Source organism: Bactrocera oleae, chromosome 3 (genome assembly GCF_042242935.1).
Source record: "Bactrocera oleae isolate idBacOlea1 chromosome 3, idBacOlea1, whole genome shotgun sequence".
NCBI lineage: Eukaryota > Metazoa > Arthropoda > Insecta > Diptera > Tephritidae > Bactrocera > Bactrocera oleae.
In genome coordinates this window covers 75,714,299-75,737,300 of record NC_091537.1, presented here as the reverse complement: position 1 = coordinate 75,737,300, position 23,002 = coordinate 75,714,299, and the positions used below count along the sequence as shown (strand labels likewise).

General features: G+C 37.1%; 1 protein-coding gene across 1 annotated transcript; it reads left to right on the top strand.

Annotated features, from left to right (window-relative positions):
• The first annotated feature begins 11,200 nt into the window (after positions 1-11,200).
• On the top strand, positions 11,201-21,810 carry LOC106623319 (uncharacterized). The gene is made up of 3 exons (XM_014242782.3): positions 11,201-12,355; positions 20,696-21,140; positions 21,231-21,810. The coding sequence occupies exons 1-3, from the start codon at positions 11,390-11,392 to the stop codon at positions 21,806-21,808; spliced, it is 1,989 nt and encodes a 662-aa protein (XP_014098257.3). The 5' UTR covers positions 11,201-11,389; the 3' UTR covers positions 21,809-21,810.
• The last annotated feature ends 1,192 nt before the right edge of the window (positions 21,811-23,002 follow it).

Here is a 23,002-nt window from a genome sequence, read left to right as displayed (position 1 = left end):
AATTAACATAATTAATTTTACCGAATGCGTTTACCCACGGCTAGCAGCGTCTAATGCGCACAGCCACTTTGTGCCGGTTAACAACGGTGTTTTTTCCTCTACTTCTACATCTTCGGACTTCTCCTATTTTATTGCTTTCAACAGCTTGTTTTCTATTGATGAATGTCTATTGTTGCTTTAGATTTCCGATGAAAGCATGGCACATACCATACACGAGTACTATATATGTTTATATTCACATGTTGTTATTGTTGTATATTGTAGTGTTGGTGTTGGCTATAAAATAACCTCAAACAAGATTTAATTTGAGTTATTGAGCGCAAACCGTGTGTGTGGCTACGTTTAGTATTGCCGTCTTCTGAAATCCCAACTAGGCGATCTTCATTCATTTCGTTCGTGTGGTGGCAGGAGAAATCGTGGCAAGAGGGGAAAAGGTATGTTTTAGATAAGTATTGACACCTTTTCATCAAATTTTGTTACTTTTGAGGTGTTCAAGTTAATTTGTATTTAAATTTGTACATTCGCCGACTTTATCGACCATAAACGTATATACTATATAATATATATAGAGTGGGTTTTAGATAAATTTTACTCGTAGCGTGTAATATGAGACTCTTGAATACCATCGATTAGTTTATTAGGCTATGAACACGTACATGGAACATGGAAATCCATCAATATTTTTTTGCTTTGTCGGAACCGAAATGGACATGACGTCTACCAAATCGCATACTTTGAGAATATTGAGTTTTCTTTCGTCTCACATATTTACATAAATATTGTACAGTATTATTTGGTTAATTGTTTTCCATTTAATTAAGTAACAACAAAACTTTTCATAAAATGACTTGACCCTGCTTGAAATAGAAGAGATATTGCGTAATTGCAATGCTTCTCTTCCCACCCAAGACTGGAGGGTGACTAGGCTGGAGATTGATGGTGATGAATCAGTCTTCGTTGTCGAAAATAGCAGTGCGGGAGAAGAGTTGGGAGGATGAAGATCCTTCAAATCCTTCAGCCTTCGCCGATCTCTTGCTTTGTCTAGGAAGGGACGAAACCGACGTTGTCCTTATCCAACAGCCATGGCTATGCAGCAGTGGCATCTCTGGGATAAGGACAAAGAGCTCCTGACAGCAAGTAATACAGGTAAAACCAGAACCTGTTTGTTGGTAAGAAAGGAGCCACCTCTGCACCTACTGAGGAAAGCTCTTTCAGAGGCCAAACGAAAAAGAGCCGTAGTTATAGTAGGCTCGGATGTCACTTATGGGAACACTGCCTAGGGAAGCTCGGACACAAATGTTAGATGTAAGTCACTTTTTGATTTTATATGCGGTGAAAACATTTTTGTTTGTAATAGGGAAACTTCCCCACTTCTGTGACTGCTAGCGAGACGGAAATTCTTGACAATACACTAGCCTCTAGAGAATTGCTCCTTGATCTCCAAATGGAGAGTTCTAGACGACGGTGCACTACGAGCTACACCAACAATAGCATTTAATGCCATTTTAAACATAACACCCTTGCACATTTCCGGCTAATGTATTACTGCGAAGTGTACTCTAAAGCTCACGGATGCTAGGTATATGAAGGGTCCGAACAAGGGCACGCCGAAATTCGCTCCTCATTCAACTATATTCCTGAAAACTTGGATCACTGCGTCGCAGAGGCCAACGTGGTGGCTTTTTTTCTGCTCACATAGCGACGAGGTATACGTGGATGGAGAGAAGTCGCTGGAGAAGATGGGTCAAAGCTAGAATGGAAGATTGGAGGGGATGACCAACTCCTATGCAATTACTATATCCTTCTGGTCCAGAGTAGAACGTAAGAGATCTACCGAACTATCTGCCCTGAGCAAAGTCCATTTTGCCGCAATCGTAGGAGTTCTTACTGGACACTGTCCAATAGGAATTCATGCGGTAAAACGCAAACCCTTGTCGGACGCTAGTCGTCAAAGTTATATGAAGAAAGGAGATGTGGAAACATTGTCCAGCCTTTTTGTCTTGTACAATAATCTATGCCAAATTAAGCTAAGATTTCTTGTCGAATAAAAAAGTTTTTCACACAGGGATTTGAGTTTGAACGATGAGTTGTATAGTAGCTATATCTTATAGGGATCCGATATTGGCGCTAACAAGTTAGTAGCTTTTTGGATATAAAACGCCGTTTGAAAAATTTTAGGTCGATGTACAGGCAAACGTAAAGTTTAATCAACTCAGCTCAGCTGGTAATTTATAAATACTTTATAGGATTTCTGACGCTTCTTTCTGGATATTACAAAATTGGTGCAGAGTATAAAAAGGTAACTAAATTCTACAGAATTTGTTTTCGAGAATACTTTTGGGGATTTCACACAGCTAGTTAATTTAGCCATTAACTATACCGTGTTCAAACAAGTAAGTTATTAGACACACTAAATTTAGTTTAAACATTTTAGAGCAGTACTTTCTAAACGATGATGGATAACAACTTTGAATAATTGATTTGGTATGCTACAATAAAATTAGCTTAAAGACTTTATAAAGTAAGGAAAACAATATTGAAGAAAAAGAAAAGAAGGCATCGAAAACGTTATACAGCTCCAAAAGAGCTGTTGGTAATGCCCATTATATTCTGTGGGATCTTTGTATGATATAGGGCGTTGGAAACTGCTATAATCTTCTGGTTTTTGGAGGAGTCCACTGTCGATGACTATTGTTAAACTCTATTTACAACATTTCTTAAGCATATGTGACTCACAATAAAGTACATTAGGTCCAACCCTTCTGCTTCGCTTTACAAAGGAATTGTATTTAGTGCTTCAATTGATTGCAATTTCAGAGATTTACCATAGGTCAAGGCCTTCGAATTTTGACTGTAATATAGATGCTGCAAAAAAGAATAATAAAATCGAAATTACTCATACTGAAATCCGGAGCAACAACCAAAGATATCTTTGCAAAATAGAAAGAGTCATCCACATATATAATTCCTATTGTAATTATGTAAAGTGCTTCTAATTTAGACATAGTAATATTATTTTTGCTAGTCGACTGCAAAAGGAGTTATGATCAGTTTTTAAAACCCCTGTTCGTATGACTCGTGGAAGTTTCGCTGATACTCGGTATTCCCATTATTAATGTTAATTTTAAAATACATAATAATTTTAAACTTATAAAAAAATTGGTGGAATTTATTTTCTACTTTGAAGATTTTGTTAGTCATTTTTATTCAAAATTTATCTTCATTTCGCTTCCCCTCTGAATGAAAGTACTTCAAATTGCTGCAAAGGAACTTTTACATAGAGTAATTGATTTATTTTCGTACCATATACAGTAAGATCATTAATAGGTAAACACTATTAATTAAGCTAATTTATGATAAATTGAGAACAGTCAGTTGAAAATTTATCAATTTAAATTTAAGTGGCTGTCTAATAGTTTTAATACAATTATAGATACATATACAATATTTCCTAATTTTGCTTAAATTTTCCATTTAAAGTCAAAATTATTTTAAGATGCGTTTTAATATTAATTTTTGTATAATAACTTTAATAGTTTCCAATACATACCAAATAAGAGTTTATGTATTTAATTACATTAATTAAGTTACATATGTATTAATTACAGTACAGGAGTGTTAATTAAGTAAACAGAAGAAAAATAGAAATAAAGAGCATTCGGCTAGATATTTTTATAGTTAATTGAATAAAACTAAATATTAGTCCAATTACGCAGGGAACACTGTACAACCTGTGTTTTTTAAAAGTGTGAGTCCATTTGCGGTTGATTTAGCAATATTTTTACATGTTTTGGAAATCATTCCGACAAAATGTCTATCTTTTGATTTTAATACAATTGCGGTTTGTCAAGCATACTTACTGTCTATTGACCTTTAACTTTGTGAGTAGATTTCTGGTAAATAATACTTGTATTTAAGTCAACGTACTGTAAAACAATTAACAGTTTAACACAACAATTTCATAAACACTCGAAATTTGTATGGAATGAGTTCAATTTAAAACCATTTTAATTGTATTTATTTAGATAGATGTAATATAAATGTGAACTTTTTACAAGACAATTGCTCTCAAGAAAAGAATATGTCGCTAGATTTCTACAATGTAGTTGAGTTGATGACTCCCAATATATTGAAAATTCAGCATATATTATTACTTCTGGGCAATCCCAAGACATCAAAAGTCTAAAAATTTAATAAACTTTTCAGCTATATTTTAAAAAACGGATCAAAGTGTTAAACTGAAAATCGCCAGAAATACATTCTTCGATTTGGTAGTATAATGGTAAAAAGGCGACGGCGTATTTCTCCATTATAAGGAGTCAATCGATTCATATAATTAAGTTATTAAACTTTTAAGAAATTTAATGAAGTACTTGTACTATATCAAACACATTCAAGTCGGCATCATACAAGCACAACAGACGACTCTACAAACCGGAATCGACCCGGATTTCATCCGGCCATGGGCTGTTACTCGCGATCTAACCCTTTTTGGATCCGTAAGTAATACTTGTAGTAGTACATCATACAAGCCAGAAACGAATTCATTATTTAGAAAGCCAGAAGTATTTTTTAAGTAAGGAAGAATTGTACAAGGATAACGTTACACGAGCACTTTTCCGATTTATCCCCTGTTGGCGATTTATCCCCTTAATTTCAGGCAGCTGGCAGAAGAAAGTCGAATTTCTCAGAAATCACCCTCACACATATTAATCATTAAAATAGTAATTAAATCTTCTATATATCATTTAAATAAATGTTGGATAATTTGAAAATTATGGCGTACGCTTTGCAAAACTTCTCCGCTTTCAAGCACCCAACATTACGCACACAACAAAAGCTTTCCGCATTTGGCGTTCAGCCGCGCAGTGAGAAGCAATAACAACAAGTGGCTCATATGGAGAAGCGCCTGCTGATCAGAACCGATAACACATGACATTAAAGTTCGGTCTCAACACACACACAGACACCAACGTCGCACGATGACTTAGCATCGCAGCTAAAAGCGCGACCCGAAAAACAACAGAAACACAAACACATGTGCATGCGCACCCGAATGAAGTGCTAATGATAAATGCTGACCACCTTTGGGTCTGTCTTGGCTGATTACCCCCACCGAAGCCAAATACGCGAGCACCGGGACAAAAACAGAAACAAAAGCCAGAAAATTAATAGTGTGAATGGAAATATAAAACATTACGCGCCGCAGAGCCGAAGCAGAGTCGACAAATAGGCAGTAAAACCGTGAGCGGTGCAGAAGAGAGCCAAGTATGGGGAGGATAAAAAAATCGAAAACGCGACGTTGCGTTATGAAACTGTGCATTGGCGAAGCTCGCACCAAACCAAAAGGTTATCGATTCAGTAGAACAAACTGTAAAGATCGTATCAGATTACGATAGCGCGCACGTAAGCATGTGAACGGTTGGCGGCGACATGCGGCGGCTGGTTAAGTTGAGTTAGTAGTTCGGAAATTTGTCAAAATGTCAACGAGAATTTAGTGAACAAACAAAACAGCAGCCACAGACGACGAGGTGAGCGAGCGGCGAAGGAGCGTTTACAAAGAAGGAGCGTGAACTGGATCGCGGTCAGCGCTAAGAGAGCGAGTCAATACTTTTAGGCAGTGGATTTAGTAGCTGGTTAGTTTTACTTATGTGGTTGGATGGTCGATAGGCTCGCTGGTTGCTTGCTTCACGCGCTTGCGCTGGAGCCGCGCATTTGCCACCGTCATCAATCGCACTGACATTAAGCACGTAACTTTGTAAAACACACCATTAGCAGTTAATAAACATTAGTCATGCTCAATTTGGAGATGATTTAGTAAGAGTAATTAAAATTTTAAGCCGAACTTGGCCGTTGAATGTGTTTAGTTGTGGTACTTGGACTTCCAAGAAATTCTGCTCGCCTCAAGACAAAGAACCAGATGAGATTCATTTTCCCACATTTTAAATATCAATAAATGCAAAGCAGTTTACAGATAAGCTCCACTAACTTGGCGAACCAGCTGATCGCGCTACTTGCGGTGTATGAAATTCACCAACAAAACCCATAAAACGCCTCTGAGTTATAACCAAGTTGTTGAAAGCCGAACAATCAATTATTTAGCGAACTGGTAATGAGGTATTTCTGCAAGAATATTCGCAAGGGTCGCTACTTGTATCTTGCTAAATGGTCCGCATTATACTAAACTTGCTCCGACAAGTTTAACAAGCTGTCGACTAGCGTAACAATAACATTATTTTCATCAGCTATTACATATGTACTCCTGTAAGAAGTTCTAGTTTGTAAAAGCCTTACCCGAAGCCTGTCTGTTCGACAAGATTGTGCTTAAGATTAAGAATTATTAAGTGCGTAATTTATTTGTATGTCAACAATTATTACTTTGTAAAAAAGATTCAACAAACACCATCCGCGCTGCCTTTACTTAAAGTATAGCTGAATAGTAAGTGAGTAAGAAAGTTCGAGACGAAGTAAGTAAAAATTGAGGTTCTTGATAAAACCAAATAAATTAAGGATGCGCTATAGCCTATAGAGAGTACACCAAATCGCATTATCAAAGAAAGTGGAGACTTAGGAATATATGGTTTTCCAAAGCATCATTCTACCATAAGTAATTTCAATCATCTTTGAGCTTTGATTTGAGGAAGCAAAATGTTATTAAAAGTGTGATCTAGGGTCTACCGGGTTGCATGTATAAGAAGCAATACACAAGAACTACTTGTATTATATCATTTCATGAGTATTAACTCTCTTAACTTAATCTTCCTTGTCATTGCAGCTATATCAGTTTAAACGGACTTAGCTTAGTCTATCATACTGCTCCAATTGTCCACCCGTATTAATAGTTAGCGGCAACTCAAACCTCAAATTAAAAAAGGCCTTTAAGGTCATACTTCAATATTACATATTAAACTATATTTAGCCAAGTTGATAAGAGATTCTTCTAGGTAATCCAGACTCGATATTTATGTCCATGTTTCTCCTTATATAAGGTTGGACGAAATTGTCGTAAACCTCGAACGTTCAATAATTATAAGTGATCCAGATCAAGAGTGCGTTCACCGTTTGTTTGAAAACACATTCCACAATTTGCTTATTCGATATTCAATTACATAATATAATATTTTTACCTCATTAGTTGACGTAGGTCATAAGATTGTTTTATTTAATATTATTCCACGCTTTTAATACGCACTTTTTCATAGTTAAGCCTTGATCTACTGCAGCGTTTTTCAAGCCGGGGTTGGTGCCATTAAGATAGCGGTAGATTTACTGTGCAGCATCCTTTAGAAAAGTTACTATCGACTCTGGTAGCCGGGCGAGGAAACTAGGATTGAATTATCTAACCGTGCGTTCAAGGCTGAGTAGTGAATACCCAACCTCGTTATCAATGGCACCGAGTCACATTGTGATAAGACTATGGCGGAATCGCAAGTAACTGCAAAACTGACGAGCTGGCAAGAAAAAACACATTAGCCCCGCTGTCAGTAGAGTGAGAACGAGTCGGTGCTGCTCCCTCATGCGTTCTACTACTGTATAGATGAAGACGAGGTGGAAACATCTCAACCTTCCTTCGTGATAGTCGCGTGTTTGCGAGATTAGCGCTTACTGAGCTAGTAGGAAATAAACTTCTAAGCAAATTTATATTGGCCTCAAGGCCCTTTGCCTACTTATAAGATCGAATACAGAAGCTCTATTTTTATGGCAAAGGGCTACACGTGGTAGTCCTAGTGCGTATCCTATCTAGAGGATCAGCCATCGAACATAACCTAGCCCTAACTAAGCATTGAAACATTAACTAACACTACGGTCGAAAAAAAATTAAAAATTAACAAAATGCTAGCGTTTGAAAAAAAGTTAATTCTACCTACAATTTTGGTGGCTTTTAGTCCGCCATTGATCAGATGAAAAAACTGGTGGGTCATTGTATGGAGAGCACATGTAGAAAATATTTGATAGTGATCGGTCCATTTATCTTCGAGTAATCACTCAAGCAAATTTGCAAAATGTAGTTGAACTGACTTAACCGAGCGAGTACATGCTGTAAGTCTCGAATTTAAAAACTATTTGATATATCGATTTAAAAATTTGGTATGATATTTTTAAAGGCGCAACCAATAGAAATGTGAAAAAACAACCGATTTTATAGAAATTTCACACAAGGTGTGCCCCTTAGGTGTTTTATTGTTGTCTATTCACTTTGTTGGCTTTTCAGATCTTTAATCAATGTATTAAAGGTCAACAAAGGTCCACTATCGTTTTTGAAGTCTTACAATTTTAGACTAGTAAATTCTGATGGTTTCCAAAATCACACTCCGAGAATCAGCATTATCTGTTGATGATCTCAGTCGTAGGTTAAACTCACATCATTTCGCGTACTTTTATTTGTTAAATAGCTAATAATAATGGTTACATATTAAACGAGGTTTGGGTGAATAGCCACAACTTTATAATTGCATCTAGATAATTCAAAAACGTAGTGTCTATCAACATTTTTTAGGTACTGCCAAAAGTAACTGGAATAAATTTGTCATGGCAAAGTTCACTGCTAAAAAATACTCATATGTGTTGCTAACAAAGAGACACTGCATTGTACAGAGTATCTAAACATCAACCAAGCGAATAGCAAAAATATTTTAATTTTAATGAAGCGCACATTTTATTGTGGCAATTAATTACGGGCGTTGGCTGCTGCAGATCTGCGTAACACAATCTCAAAAATTCATATGAGCGCAAGTATCAACAACGACAATTAGTACTAGTAGAATACGTATGTATGTCTACTAGGTACAAACTTTCAGGACGGCCAAGCGCTGGCCATAAACGCATGAAGGATGCGAACGATGACATTTGCGCTGTCAACTACCGACCGCAAGTAAAGTCCCAACATTCCATTTCGTATGACTTAAACAAAAATTATTTGTCTAGTATTTTATATCTAAGCATTTGTATGTATGTATGTAATTGCCGCAGCTCGCAAAAGTAAGCCAAACATTAGTGGAATGCGTTGGGCGTTGAGCGGCATAAAGTCTGTAACAAACTGTTACAGCCGACACACGATCGCATTCATTTGAGTTGTGGAGTTGCAATGTAAGGTCTAAGAGATCTCGTTATGATAGCGAAGAGAGAGATTTGTTGGAGCAAAAGAGGTACAGTGGATAAACGTGTGATATTATCTTGAAAACATTTGGTGAAACCTATAAATAAGATTGAATATTGCCTACAAGTAACCACTATCGTCCAAATATTTGAGAAGTCTCAACCGCCGAAATCCTCACAAGTTCTTGCAAGCCGATATATTCAAGTGCATTGCGTCAACCGCAAGGGATCGCCGGTTCGAATGTTAGCTTGACAAGATCTCAGATTATATTTTTTAGCTAAATTTCAGTGTTGGGTTACTCTATAAAGTTGGTTACTGGTTACCTCGTGTTGAATATTACTATTGATGATTTTTGCATGTAAGAAGATCCTAATGGTTTAAGGACTCGACAGATTGGCATTATATCAGGCTTTGGTCAATCAAAGCCTAAGTCTTGGCCTATATTTAATAGATTTGACAAGACAAGAACTCAGTTCTTGTGACTAAAAGGAATTTTCGGTATATAACGAGCAAAGGCACATTGATCTTCCAATAATTTGCATCTAGTTTCAAAATGTTGATTCTGATGTAGCGTAGGGAGAGTCTTTTTACTAATAGAAAATCGCCCTCTATGCGGCTTCATTATTAAAATATTAAAAACCTGAAATCTCTGTACTAGGAACGATAACCTGTTTACTAAATTTTTAAAATTTAAAGTTACTTCACTCATGACCGGACACGAGCATGACAAGGAAGATGTAAATGTGATGGAATGATCGGCTGGGGTGGAAAACTGCAATCATCATGAGTCAAGCGGTAGTAGATCAGAATAACGCGAAGTTCCTACTTGCACTTGATAGAAGAGACTAAAGGAACATGATTGGAGTACTCACTAGTCACGGTCTGGTGGTGGCGCATGCCTACAAAATGGGGCTGTCAGATCGAGAAGACTGCAGGGAATATCATGAGCAAGGCACCAAAACAGCAATGAAGCATATCCTGTGCACTTGTCCTCCGTTGGAAAAACAGCGTGTCATGTATTTGGGGGCCCACGATATAAGACATTGGAAGAGGTACATTTTGTGAGACTACAGAACCTGTCGAAACTCGCGTCAAGCGCTGGCTACCTAAAGGATGGCTAATCCTCATGAATTACATAACGGTAACAAAACTCTATCTGGTGTCGCTAAGCACGAAAAATAGTCTATACCTGACTCCTCCAGCCTACCAGGGTAACCTAAGCAAACATAACCTAAATGTACTTGATTTGTTCCTAAAGTTTCGAATTATAACAACATACATAAGAGAACTATATACATAGAACAGATATGATCAGATTTTAGAATTTATATAGTGGTAAGTTAAAGCAACGATCCAAAATATTCAAGTTAAATGAAATATGAAATGAAATTTTCTACACCCAGTCCCATTATACCCACTGCCTGGGCCCCCCTAAAACGTATTCAGCATGCAACGTTGGCGGCGGTAATAAAAACAATGGCTCAAACCGAGCCGCTGTGCGCAGTCAAAACCTATTAAAGAGAAGTAGAGAGAGAGAGAGAGAGTATTTACAAGCTGGAGCACAAGCGTGTGTGCATATGAAGCTCAGCACGACAGCGGATCGACGTTTAACAAATTGCCAACACTTTGTTTACGCTCAGGCCGAACGTACGTAAACACACCAAAGCAGCGTAAGTGGATGAAGGTGATGCTGGGCGGAAGGGTTGAACATGCGGTTGGTAGTAGCGTTTTAGTGTTGTGTTGACAACATTTAACGTTAGCGCTGTTGACGCATTTTATGGACATTATCGTCGCTGTTGTTGTTAGTGCTCCTTTTACTGTCGGTTTTACTTTTGATTCGTTTTTACCCGCTAAGCCGTTTTTCGGCTTGATCGTGGCTGTGGCGCTTGATGATCGTCAGTCGTCTGAGCCAACAAGTTACAGCAGCAAGTGTGTGGCTGAGAGACTTTGTTGACGCGTTCAAGTGTTCATTGGCTTACGATTGGTCTGTAAGGTTGTATCGTTATATCATTGTGTTGTTGTTGTTATAGAGTTTTGTGAGTTGATATCAGACAACGGTTAACGGCAATGCAACATAACGTATTCTGACGTGCAACGTGACAGTTCAATGCGGTTGAAACGCGCGTGCGCCAGCTTACACGTGATTTGTGAACTCTAACGTACAAATAAATAACAGTTGGAACAAACGGTGAAAATAATAAATATTTTGAAAACAAATTGAATTATCAACTATTGCTCTCATATATTGGTGAAACAAGTTATATATAAATCTAGTGCGCGCTTTGTGTGGTGATGAACGATATTAGAATGGGCTTTAAGCATACCATGTTGCAACGACTACAAAACTATGAAGTGTATCCCGCCAAATCGACAACCAGCAGTAATGGCTCTGAATCGGGTGAAGAGCAAACGCCACAACCAGCACATGTCACCGACTTCAGCATCAGTCGCATACTTGGCGATGATGCACGCAACAAAAATAGTAACCCAGGCAAAACTTCCTTCGTCAACGCCAAGTCGAACTTATCAGCGCAATGTAACCCAACACCAATGGCCACCGATATACTCGATCTCTCCAAATCTTCAGCAGTGGCTGAGCGAAAATCCACCATCGAGATGCCACGTCAACCCGCCTATCCTACACCAACTTATCAGAGCTTTCACTCAGACTTCTTGGCCGCTGCCGCCGCTGCAAATGCCACAAAATTTTATGCACAATTCTTTCCGCATATGTTCGCTCCATACGCTTTGTCCAGCTTTAATGTACCCACTCCAGCACCTTTCCAGAAACAACGTTACTTTGCACCGTATATCATTAACTCTAACTCAACGCACTCTACTCAATCCGTCAACTCGCGCTTGCCGACTTTAACGAGTCCCTCTAGCATACCACTGTCGCCTACGGCATCTAAGAATATTTGTCCACGCGCGGGCTGTACAGATTGTTTGGAATTCTATAAACAACACTCACTCTACAAGTCAACCTTGCCGTCGGTACCTTCCTCCCCTGCATCGTCCACCTCGGCTTCTTGTCATTCTTCGTACAGCGCCAATTATTTGAAAACGAAGTCATCCACTGAATTACTATTGAAGTCATCGACGATCGCTTTGACCACAGTAGCGAATTTCAATTTAAACTCGAAAACAACAAAACTCTGCGCAAGTAGTCCCTCTTCTCTGACGGCTTCGAACGCCGAAGAAATAAGCTATAAATGCTGTATCTGCGATAAAGTTTTCGGTTGCTCGCAAACGTTACAGGTGAGTGTAATAATTTCTTTTAGAAAATATGTTTTCAATCCTCTAGGTCGATGTATTTTTCAAATAGGCTGGGAGCTTTTCACAATGGTTGGTCCGAGATTGTTTATATTTTGGTAGGATTATTTATGACTAAATGTATATAGCTTCAAAATGGGTAATTACTTTTCTCCGAAAAATCAAATCAAAGTCAAATCAAATAAAAGTTTTCGAGGTTTGACAAACTTCAAACATACTTCCGATAGCTTTAAAACTAGTTTATTTAAAGAAAGTTTTTAAGTTCATAGATTTGAAATTACCGACTGAAAATCAGTTAGTATTAAGCATTCCTATAATCCCAGATTTTACGGATTGCAAAAAACTCGATCCTAGCCTACTGCTAATTATATAATTTATTATACAATTAACTTCGTTTTGAACTGATTTCGAACCTGTAATCGACTTAGTATACATAATGCATGTGCAGACCACAGAGTTACAGATATGTCTTCATTCAATCAAGCTTGTTTTTCGAAAAAGTTGCATCCGAGGGAAAGTCCTAAAGTCGACATTTTTCAAAGGGAATCTATTAAAAATTTATTTGATAAGTATATATTTTTTGTAAAATTCTACGTACTCACAATAACTAAATCTACCTTGGATGTGGCAACTTACTCTGATTTGGTTATTATTAACATTGTAATAACATACAATTTTACAATCATTTTATTCGAAAGTAGCGACGGGGAACGGACTGAAGAGGGAGCCACGTTCTCTAGAATTTATTCGATGTATAAAGATCGTCTTAGAATAAGTGTTTAATTGATCTTACCGGGTTTCGTATGAAACTGTCTTCGGGTATTTGTCAGAGGCTAGAATTCACTAAATATGCCTCCATTGGTATACATTGTTATTGTTGCCGTGAGCAGATAGTAGGAGGCTAGAATTTTTGTTATCATTTTAAGAAAGATGTGTAGGAATATTTTATAACTGTTCAATATAGTCCTTTAAAGTTTCTGAGTTTTTGATCAATCTCATTTTACAGTTAGCGAAAATCATTTTGTGGACGCTTTTGACTTTTCGTCCGTAACACCCTCTTTTGGATGTATTATGTATGATGCCCTCTACTAGAAATGATTGCAACAGCATGCGTTTTTAAGCCCTGTCTTTTTTCCCTAAAAAGCTTCTCATTTATCGGAACCACCGTTATCGGACCACTATAGCATATAGCTATCATATAAACTGACCGATCAAAATCTAGTTCTAGGAAGGAAAACTTTTCTATTATTATTGAAGACAACGGTAGAACAATACAATGTACATAAATATATACAAGGTAGCTCGTATACTGTTTTTTAATACATATTAGAAACTTTTTTTTTTTAATAATTTATTAAAACTAAAATATGGCATTTTACACAAGAAACAATAATTAAATATCAAGACACTTGCTGTCAACCAGGTTATCGTTTGTCAACCGAACTTTCAAATGCTTTCTTGACGATTTCTAGCGCTATCTCAGTGGTTAATAGATTAAGTACATATTCGGTAAGGCAAATTGACATTTTGTATAACATTTGCCAATAATGCCATTGTTGAAAAATTTTAAATCGGCATTTTATAAATACCTTTTGCATATTTGGCATTTGGATATGGTTTTTAGGTGCTCGGTTTCTCAGTGGACCTATAGCACGCATATACTTGTACAACCCTAAATATGTATATTCATATCATAAATAAATACTAAATCAGTACATAGATAAATAACTAAAATTTTTTAAGCTTCATATAACAAATAATATATAAATAAAAAACGCTATAATAAAACCAATTCATAATAAAATATCACGAATTTGAGTGAAACATTATATATATAAAACAAATAATTCGCATTTATAACAAAGAATAGCTGAAAATTGTATTTGTGGTTTTGTAATTTTGATTTCGCTTTGATCAAATTTGACCCGGATTGGCCCATTTAAAACCCAAAGCGATAAAAAATATTAGTACAACTTTTATACTTAGGTTAAGTTTGATCTTCATGTGTTAATTAGTGTGTGATTGGCAGCTGTTTGTTTACGACGCGAAAAGTCTGTCTGGGAATTTTAAATTTTTGTACTTCCAATTGAATCACGGCTACGGAACCATTGAAAATGTAGCAGAACTGTATTGAGGAAACTAGTTTACCTCGAACACCAGTATTTATGTGCCACCTCTGTTAATGAGGTTAAAGGAAAAGTGCATAGTGTTGGCATAAGAACATAATAAGGATCTCAACATCTCTTATCGATCGACTTAGTACATTTTGTTTAACGGTTTGGATATGAAACGTATTAAGCTCGTATCATAAGCCATATATATTATGCCAGAACGACGTCGAGTAGAGATCGCAACAGAGATACTTGCCAACGTAGCTGGGTACTCTACATTCATCAACCGTATCATTACTTGCGATGAGACACGGGTTTACAGGGTCTCCAAAAATAAGCCGAAACCGAAAAAAAAAATTTTGTTGCACAAACCAAGGCTTTTAACAAATGTATGGAAAATTGGATCAAGCATTGGCATTCTTATATAAGCTCAGAAGCGTATTTTGAAGACGATAATAAAGATTTGTTTAAAACACGAATGTAGTTGTTGTTTTTTGACAGTACGGGTTAAACTTGATAAGTTAGTATATCTAGCATTCCGAATTTTTTGACATCAGCTACTGAAAACCCCCTGATCTCCATGCCAACAACGCGTGAGAGAAAATTGATATTATAACCTTTGGTTCTTTACCTCAGAAGAAAAATCGAATGGCTTTTGTGATGAAATATAATATTTTCAATATTTTTGGACTTCACAATTTAATAAATAGATTTGGATTTTTTATGCGATATTGACTTTTAAAAATAGCTAGTACTGCCTAAATAACACTTAGTGAAAAGACCTAATGTGAACTACCCATTTTACACTTTATTTTACACAGCATAATCGTGATATGAAAATACATATGTATATGTATGTACATATGTATGTATATCATCGCAAGGTATGTCACCCCTTAACTCTCAAGTTCAAAGGTGAGAAATTAAAATATTTAAATATTCCGGAGCATTTCCATTTTATAACAGTAGTTTTTTTGGATATAAACTGCGCTAAGGTCTTTTACCGCGTTCTTAATTTTCATTAACAATATGCTCGTATCTAGATTTTAAATAGCGTTAAAGCATATAAAATATACCTTACATAAGTACATACATATGTATGTTTGTTTGTATTGTCGCATTCGTAACCACATAGTCCACCAACTCAATTGGGTGGAGCTTAAAGCAGAAACCGGTTAAGCATGTACTCTCACACATACACTAATGCATATGCACATGTGTATAAGCACCATCATGGGTGGAGTCAACTTCGACTCATATGGTGCCGCTCAAGCTGCTTGCAAGTGTCTGTCTGTATGTATGCGAGTAGGTTGCATGCAAATGACCAACAAATGTTGTTGTTTGTTACCTGCACAAGCTCATATTAAAGCACTTAGCTGGCGATTAACATATTAAAAATATGGTGAGCAGCATAAATGAAGAAGATGGAGAAAAACAGGTTCCGATTTCACGCTCCGTTTGGTGGCATCGCATAGACAGTTAGGTGCTGTGTTGAACTGTCGAAGAACACTAAACGGTAGCCGAGACGTAGTTCTTGTGGTTGGTTGTTGTGAGCGAGGGGTGGGTCAGAACAGGTAGCGCTGTTATTGGTGCGATCTGTTAATGCACATTGTTAACACTTAACATAGTTGAGAGGAAAAAGAAGAGGTGAAAACGGTTGCTGGTTCAAAGGCTGATGAGCGGAGGGAATGTAAAAAATCTATGTTTTATTCGCACAGCTGGTAAAACTGAACGGATCACTTCATGCCAATATTTATTGTAGTTTTCTCCCAGGTTAAAAATATGCAAATATTTTTTTTGTTAATAATAAATTTAATTTATTTGATATATTTTAGAAAGTTTCTTGAACAATTATAACTTTATTATAAAGTTATATACACTAGGTTGAAAAAGTCTTCCCACACCAATTCGTGGAATGTATTTCAATAAAAATATTAATAAAATATATGGGTTTTTGAAGTTCTTTTCAGAATATCAGATGCGCATGCTTATAGCATTACAGTCGCCAAATTTCATGGAATTCCTATGTGCGTTTGCACAGTTAACGGCATTTTTTGAATTCTACTAATACAGAAAAGTAAAATCAATATGGAGCGACACGGCAAGAAAAATATTAAAAAGCGCTGATTATCATGGGCGAGTGGCACGCAAAAAGCCATTCATTTCCGCATTCATTTCCAAAGCGCATTGCATTCGCAAATGAACATATAACCAAGCCTATATCTCTCTGGCAATCGGTTTTATGGTCAGATGACCCCAAATATTGTATATTTGGAATAAAAGGAAGACAGATGGTGTGGCGAAAAACTGGTACGGTTTTTGAAGCACGACATCTTACTTCAACCGTAAAGCATGGTGGGCGTGAAGTTCGTTTGTTGTGAAAATATAATGAATAAATTTGTTTATCTAAGTATTTTAAAACGACAAATGAAGCAAAGTGCTGACAAATTAGGATTGCCAAACGTGTTTTGTTTCCAACAGGACAATGACCCTAAGCATACAGCGGAACTTTTCGCCTTTGGCTTCTTTAGAATGCTCCAAAACAGCTACATTCACCTCCACAATCACCTGACCTCAATCCAATTGAGCATTTATGGGCTCTATTGAAGCGTAGAATTCGTACACATACGATTACCAGCAAAGAAATGCTCAAGACCGTTATATTGGATGAATAAAGTAAAATGTCGACTGAGGAAATTAGTACATTCCGTGGCTAAACGTCTAATAGATGTTCTAAAATTTCGAGGCTACCCCACGAGCTATTAAACTTTTTATATTTACTTGATATTATTGTACTCTGTTTGATGAACGGAGCATTTTTCCGTGTAAGGTTATTGTTTTTAAAATTACAATGAACTCTGTGGCTTTTGTTTCTTGAGTTATTTGAAAAAAAAGTAAATTTTTTTAAACAAAATATATGATTTAATAACACAAAAAAAATATTTTTTTAATCTCTTAATTAGACAAACTTTTGTTTTGGTTTAAAAAATTTTGTACCCCGTGAGCGGAGACTTTTTCTACCTAGTATAACTAATATTGCAGCCTATAATATTAAAACAAGTAAGCAAGAGCTAAGTTCAGCTGTAACCTAACATTTTATACTCTATCAGTTTGCAATGATCAATCGCGGGTAGTAGCTTCAAAATTCTTTTTTGGACGAGGCTGTGAATGGATTAATATCCTATTTGGCAGGTGGTGTAATTCGTGGACCGATTTTACACATTTTCGCCATCAAACTATAGTATATCCAATATAATATGTTCACTTAATTTTGCTGAGATGTCTTACATTTTTATTGTATAAGGTCAACCTTTGGTTTCAAAAACTTTATCTGATCAAATATGACCCGGACTAACAAACAAAAAACATTCATACCTAATTTAGTACAAATCTTTATTATTGCCTTAGAAGCATGACAATAATTAAACCAATTTTCATACACTTGTGATAAGCCTCGGCTGGGATGGTCTTCAATGTCTTCAACGATTTTCGCTTTTCTGGAACGCCATTCGCTAGATTGCTGACCAGTTTTGAACACGTATTCATATTCATAAACGCACGTATCGTCAACAGTAATGATGCTTTTTTGAATGTAGGGTCCTCAGCTAGCTTGTCAAGTATCTCTTTTACGAACTCTACTTGATGTCGCTGTAGAAAGAATTTCAGGTATTTCGATACACGTCAAGCATTTACACGCTTCATACCCAAAACATTGACCAAAATGTATTGAGTCGATCCATAAGAGATGTTGAGCTCCTCTGGTGCCAACACGACGATTTTCAAGCACTATTTCTTTAACTTTTTCGATGTTTTCGTTATAAACAGAGGTGGACGACGAATTAGATAAAACAAGTAAGGAAGGGCTAAGTTCGGATGTAACCGAACATTTTATACTCTCGCAAAGTCAAATGTTATACTCGTTTGAGATTTCTTTGTGGATTGACTGATATTTTCGGTAGAAGGTCAACTATAGGCACTGGGGTCCACATATTTAGTACTTAGGGTTAGTTTTTTGAACAGTTTTGGTTCGATTTAGACAATTTTTGGCCGCAAGGTGGCATACTTTAATTGCATTATTCACGCAAAGTTTTACCCCGATATAATCATTGTTACCTGATTTGCATAGTGGAAAGTGAAAGAATCAGATGGAATTGAAAATGGTGTTACATGGGAAGTAAGCGTGATTGTAGTCCGATTTCGCCCATTTTCGCACTATGACATAGAAACATGAAAAGAACGTTATGCACCGAATTTGGTTGAAAGCGGTTGAGCAGATCTCAAGATATGGGTTTTCACCTAAAAGTGGGCTGTGCCACGCCCACTGTCTAATTTTGAACGCGGTTCCTATAAAGTCATCTTATACCATCTCAGAGATAAAATTTAATGTCTCTGGCGTGTTTAGTGCTTGATTTATCGCGCTTTTAGTAGTTTTTAACAGTACCGTTATATGGGGAGTGGGCGGAGTTGCCACCCGATTTCGACTATTTTCACACCGTCAATAGAAGTGCTAAAAACATTTGCTTCTAGTGAATTTTGTTATTATAGCATATGCGGTTTAGGAGATATGCACATTAAACCTATTAGAGGCGTGACCACGCCCACTTTTTAAAAAAAGTTTTAACTGCAGATGCCCCTCCCTAATGTGATCCTGTGTACCAAATAACAGTCTTGTATCTTATTGCGGAGCTTAGTTATGGCAAATTATTTGTTTTTGATTAATGTCGTTTTGTGGGCGTGACAGTGGTCCGATTACGCCCATCTGCAATACCAACCGTCTCACGGTACCAAGAAACATGTCTACCGAGTTTGATAAAGATATCTCAATTTTTACTTAAGTTACAGCTTGCACGGACGGACAGACAGTCACCCGGATTTCAACTCGTCTCTTCATCCTGATCATTTATATATATATATAACCCTATATCTACCTCGATTAGTTTTAGGTGATACAAACAACCGTTAGGTGAACAAAACTATTATACTCTGTAGCAACAGGTTGCGAGAGTATAAAAATATTTATCGATTCTGTTTGCGCACACAGTCCGGATCACACTTGCTCAGCTGGAACAAGGTATATGAAAGATATTTTTTATACAAGAGCACAATGTTATTAACAGGAAAAGTACTCTCTGCTTTTACTTTATGTTGCTCACAGATTGACCGATATTTTCAGTAAAGGGCAGCATAGGTACTGAGGACCATATATTCAGCATATGGGCGCTTAAAAAGTTAGTGTTCGATTTCGACCATTGTTTGAAAAGAGGTGGACAAAATTTGTATAAAGTTTTATTCCAATATCTTCATCGGTTATTGAAGTATGTATATATATGTTGTCAAGTGCGAAATTCGGATGAAATTTTAAATTATGATATTTGGTTCCAATTTCGCCTATTGTGACAAAGTAAAAACATGTACTAAATTTAGTAAAAATCGGTAATCGAAAACATGTGATTTCATCTTAAACTTGGCAGTGTCACGTCTATGTACAAGTATTACTGCCCTACCTGTAAATTTAGTGCTTCAGACGTGTTTCTTCAGTGAGTTATCGCACTTTTAGTAATTTTCAATTATATGAGATGTGGGTGGCGTTATAATACCTTAAGTTCATCGGTATATTCTCTCGGCTCCTATACCTATTTTATTTCCCTGATCTTTGACCATTTTTGTTGTAGTTTTGTCTTTTATGATGAAAGTATTTCATAGACTATCTTTTCAGGGCACGATGTTTATCAAAGTGTAATACCTTTGAGTGATACTATAGGAAAACTCGTGCAGTACACACTAGTGATAAGATAGAAATGATGTATGTATGTAGATATTGAACCGATATCCTTTGTCTTTAGTAGTGGTATCTACTATTACTGTAAATATTTAAAACAACATACCACTGTGTCCTTTCCATATTCCATAAAGTATTCTGTTTGGTTTTAGAGGATCTTAGCATTTGGATATTTAGTCTTATGCTAACCCCAAGAACCCTATCCTTCACATTGCCGAAGGATATTTTGGCAAAGATTTGTGTTGACAAAGTCGGATTACATCTTGATTTGGTTACCATAAATGGATCATTACATTTCGGTTCGAGATATTCCCAAGGGGAAATTTTAATAATAAATAAATTTATATCTTACAAAAATAGAATTTGCCATCAAGCTTCATTAATTTAGACTTCATTTCATTAATTACAAATTTTTCGTCTCAATTTTAATTCTAGGCTCACGAAAAGACACACAAATCGCCACGCTATGAGTGCACTGATTGCGGCAAAGGTTTTTCACAGCTTCGCAATTACAAGTATCACCTGTCTGTGCACCGCGGTACGAAGGAGTTCGCCGCCGAATGTCCGGAATGCGGTAAAACATTCAACGACAAAGGCTACCTTAGCAGTCACATGAAGATCCATCGTAATAAAAAGGAGTACGAATGCCCCTACTGCCCCAAATCGTTTAACCAGCGTGTAGCATTCAACATGCACGTACGCATACACACCGGCGTCAAGCCGCACAAGTGCGCGGAGTGCGGCAAACGGTTCTCACGGAAAATGCTACTCAAACAGCACATGCGCACCCACAGTGGAGAGAAGCCGTATCAGTGCTCGGTGTGCGGGAAATCATTCGCCGATCGCAGCAACATGACGCTGCACCATCGATTGCACTCAGGTGAGTAGACACCAAGAGCTTAAGCCTCTCACTCGATATACTCGCCAATACACGATATATTAATTGTTAAATTTTTTTTCGATCGTTCAGGTATCAAACCATTTAATTGTCCCATTTGCCCGAAAGCATTCACCAAGAAGCATCACCTCAAGACGCATCTCAACTATCATACCGGCTGCAAGCCATACGTCTGCCCGCATCTGAACTGTAATCAGGCCTTTACACAGTCTAGCAATATGCGTACGCATGCCAAGAAATGTCAATATCGTCCGCTACAATTATCGTATCCGGTTGCGTCCGCGCCGAGTAGTGTATCAAATGTGACTTCATCAGCGTCCGCAATGACATTACCCACTCCAGCGGCCGCGTCATTAACACCAATTGTGTCACGTCTCAGCATTCCAGCGCCGCCAATAGTGAGTGGCATTGCAGCGACCGGTGTGACGACTGCCTCGGCCAGCATCGCAACGGTATCGTCACACATACCAAATTTGTCCACAGCCCTGTCGGCTGGCATGCGCATGTTGTCCGCTGCATCTGCAACAGGCGCTGTCACTCTGCCGAGTAACGGTACCACATCCGGTGGCCACAATGTGGTCGCACAACAGCCGCTTTTACCATTTCCGCCTGCACAACAGCCGTTAATGAGTACGCTGCGACCGTTTTAATTACGCCGTAGACAGTTAGTTTAATTACTATAATTTACTGTTATACTCGTGTATAGTTTTTTATTTAATATTATTCAATCATTTGTGATGTATTTTAAAGTAGTTGTAAGAATTCACCCTGATATAGGAAAATACTAGTATATATAGCGTCTCACTTTTGTAATCCAAAGTACTTCCTTAGAATTAACACTCTAATATAAGACTTAAATACCTTATATAATAATAAATCATATAGTAAATATTAATAAGTCTTTAGAAAACATCTTTTATTTCAATTTCATAGCATCCAAAGGATGTCGAATCGTGGTAGAGCTAGACATTAGCTATCGCTCTGGCAAAACCAAGTGAGTATGAGATAGATTTATCAGTACTTTGCTTAAGATTATGATGCAATTAGAAGCGGTAAGTACTTGATCGAAGAAATTCAGGTTGAAAACGTATCAAGAACTTATTATGAAAGATCCGACAGAAAGCTTACTGTAACGTTTTTCTGCTGGGTATGAAGTTATTGAGTCAGTTGCGAAAATTAGATGCGTGGCAGCTTGGCTCACCCTACATACATATGTATATGGTTTGAGAGTCGACTGGGGTCTTAAGCAGCATTTGTCCACATGATTTGACTTCCAGTAGACCCCCTAGAGCAAAGGCTTGCTATACACATTTATTTAATATTAACTTGAAATATAGTGCCTACGGTTCGTGATTATGCTCTAAGCTTTAAATTTTCGAAGTAATAAACAACCCAACCGATCTAACCGAAGAGATCAGATACTACCGTAGCTCCAACTCCAACCAACAGAGACTAGAGATCAGATTAAAAAAATCTAACATAGTTGGTTGATGTTCGCATAAACCAAATGGCTGACATCGCCACTTAAGCTGTGATGGGTACTGCCGTTCACTTAGTAGCTGAACACTCAGCTGGGGATTCGTAAAAACTCACAGAAAGTCAAAATCTAAAGTGATGTTGAGTCTTCAAATTCGCAGATTATTCAATGCGGTAGTGGCTGATGGTAAGAGTGGAAGAACATTTTGCATTTTACGGACCAAAGGAAAATGAACATGAGAAACAAGGAAACGACAGACTGCTATTGGAGATCGCTTGGGTGGTTATAGCAAATAAAAAGAATTTGATATATATAATACTTTTAAAACTATTGATAAAATTATAAAAAAAATTTTCTTAAATATAAG

What these genes read in the sequence shown, in the direction of transcription:
- LOC106623319 (XM_014242782.3), top strand. Translation starts at nt 11,390, where the DNA reads ATGAACGATATTAGAATGGGCTTTAAGCATACCATGTTGCAACGACTA. An exon ending in GTTGCTCGCAAACGTTACAG is followed by an intron (nt 12,356 to 20,695) that starts GTGAGTGTAATA and finishes TTTTAATTCTAG; the next exon opens with GCTCACGAAAAGACACACAA. An exon ending in GCACCATCGATTGCACTCAG is followed by an intron (nt 21,141 to 21,230) that starts GTGAGTAGACAC and finishes TCGATCGTTCAG; the next exon opens with GTATCAAACCATTTAATTGT.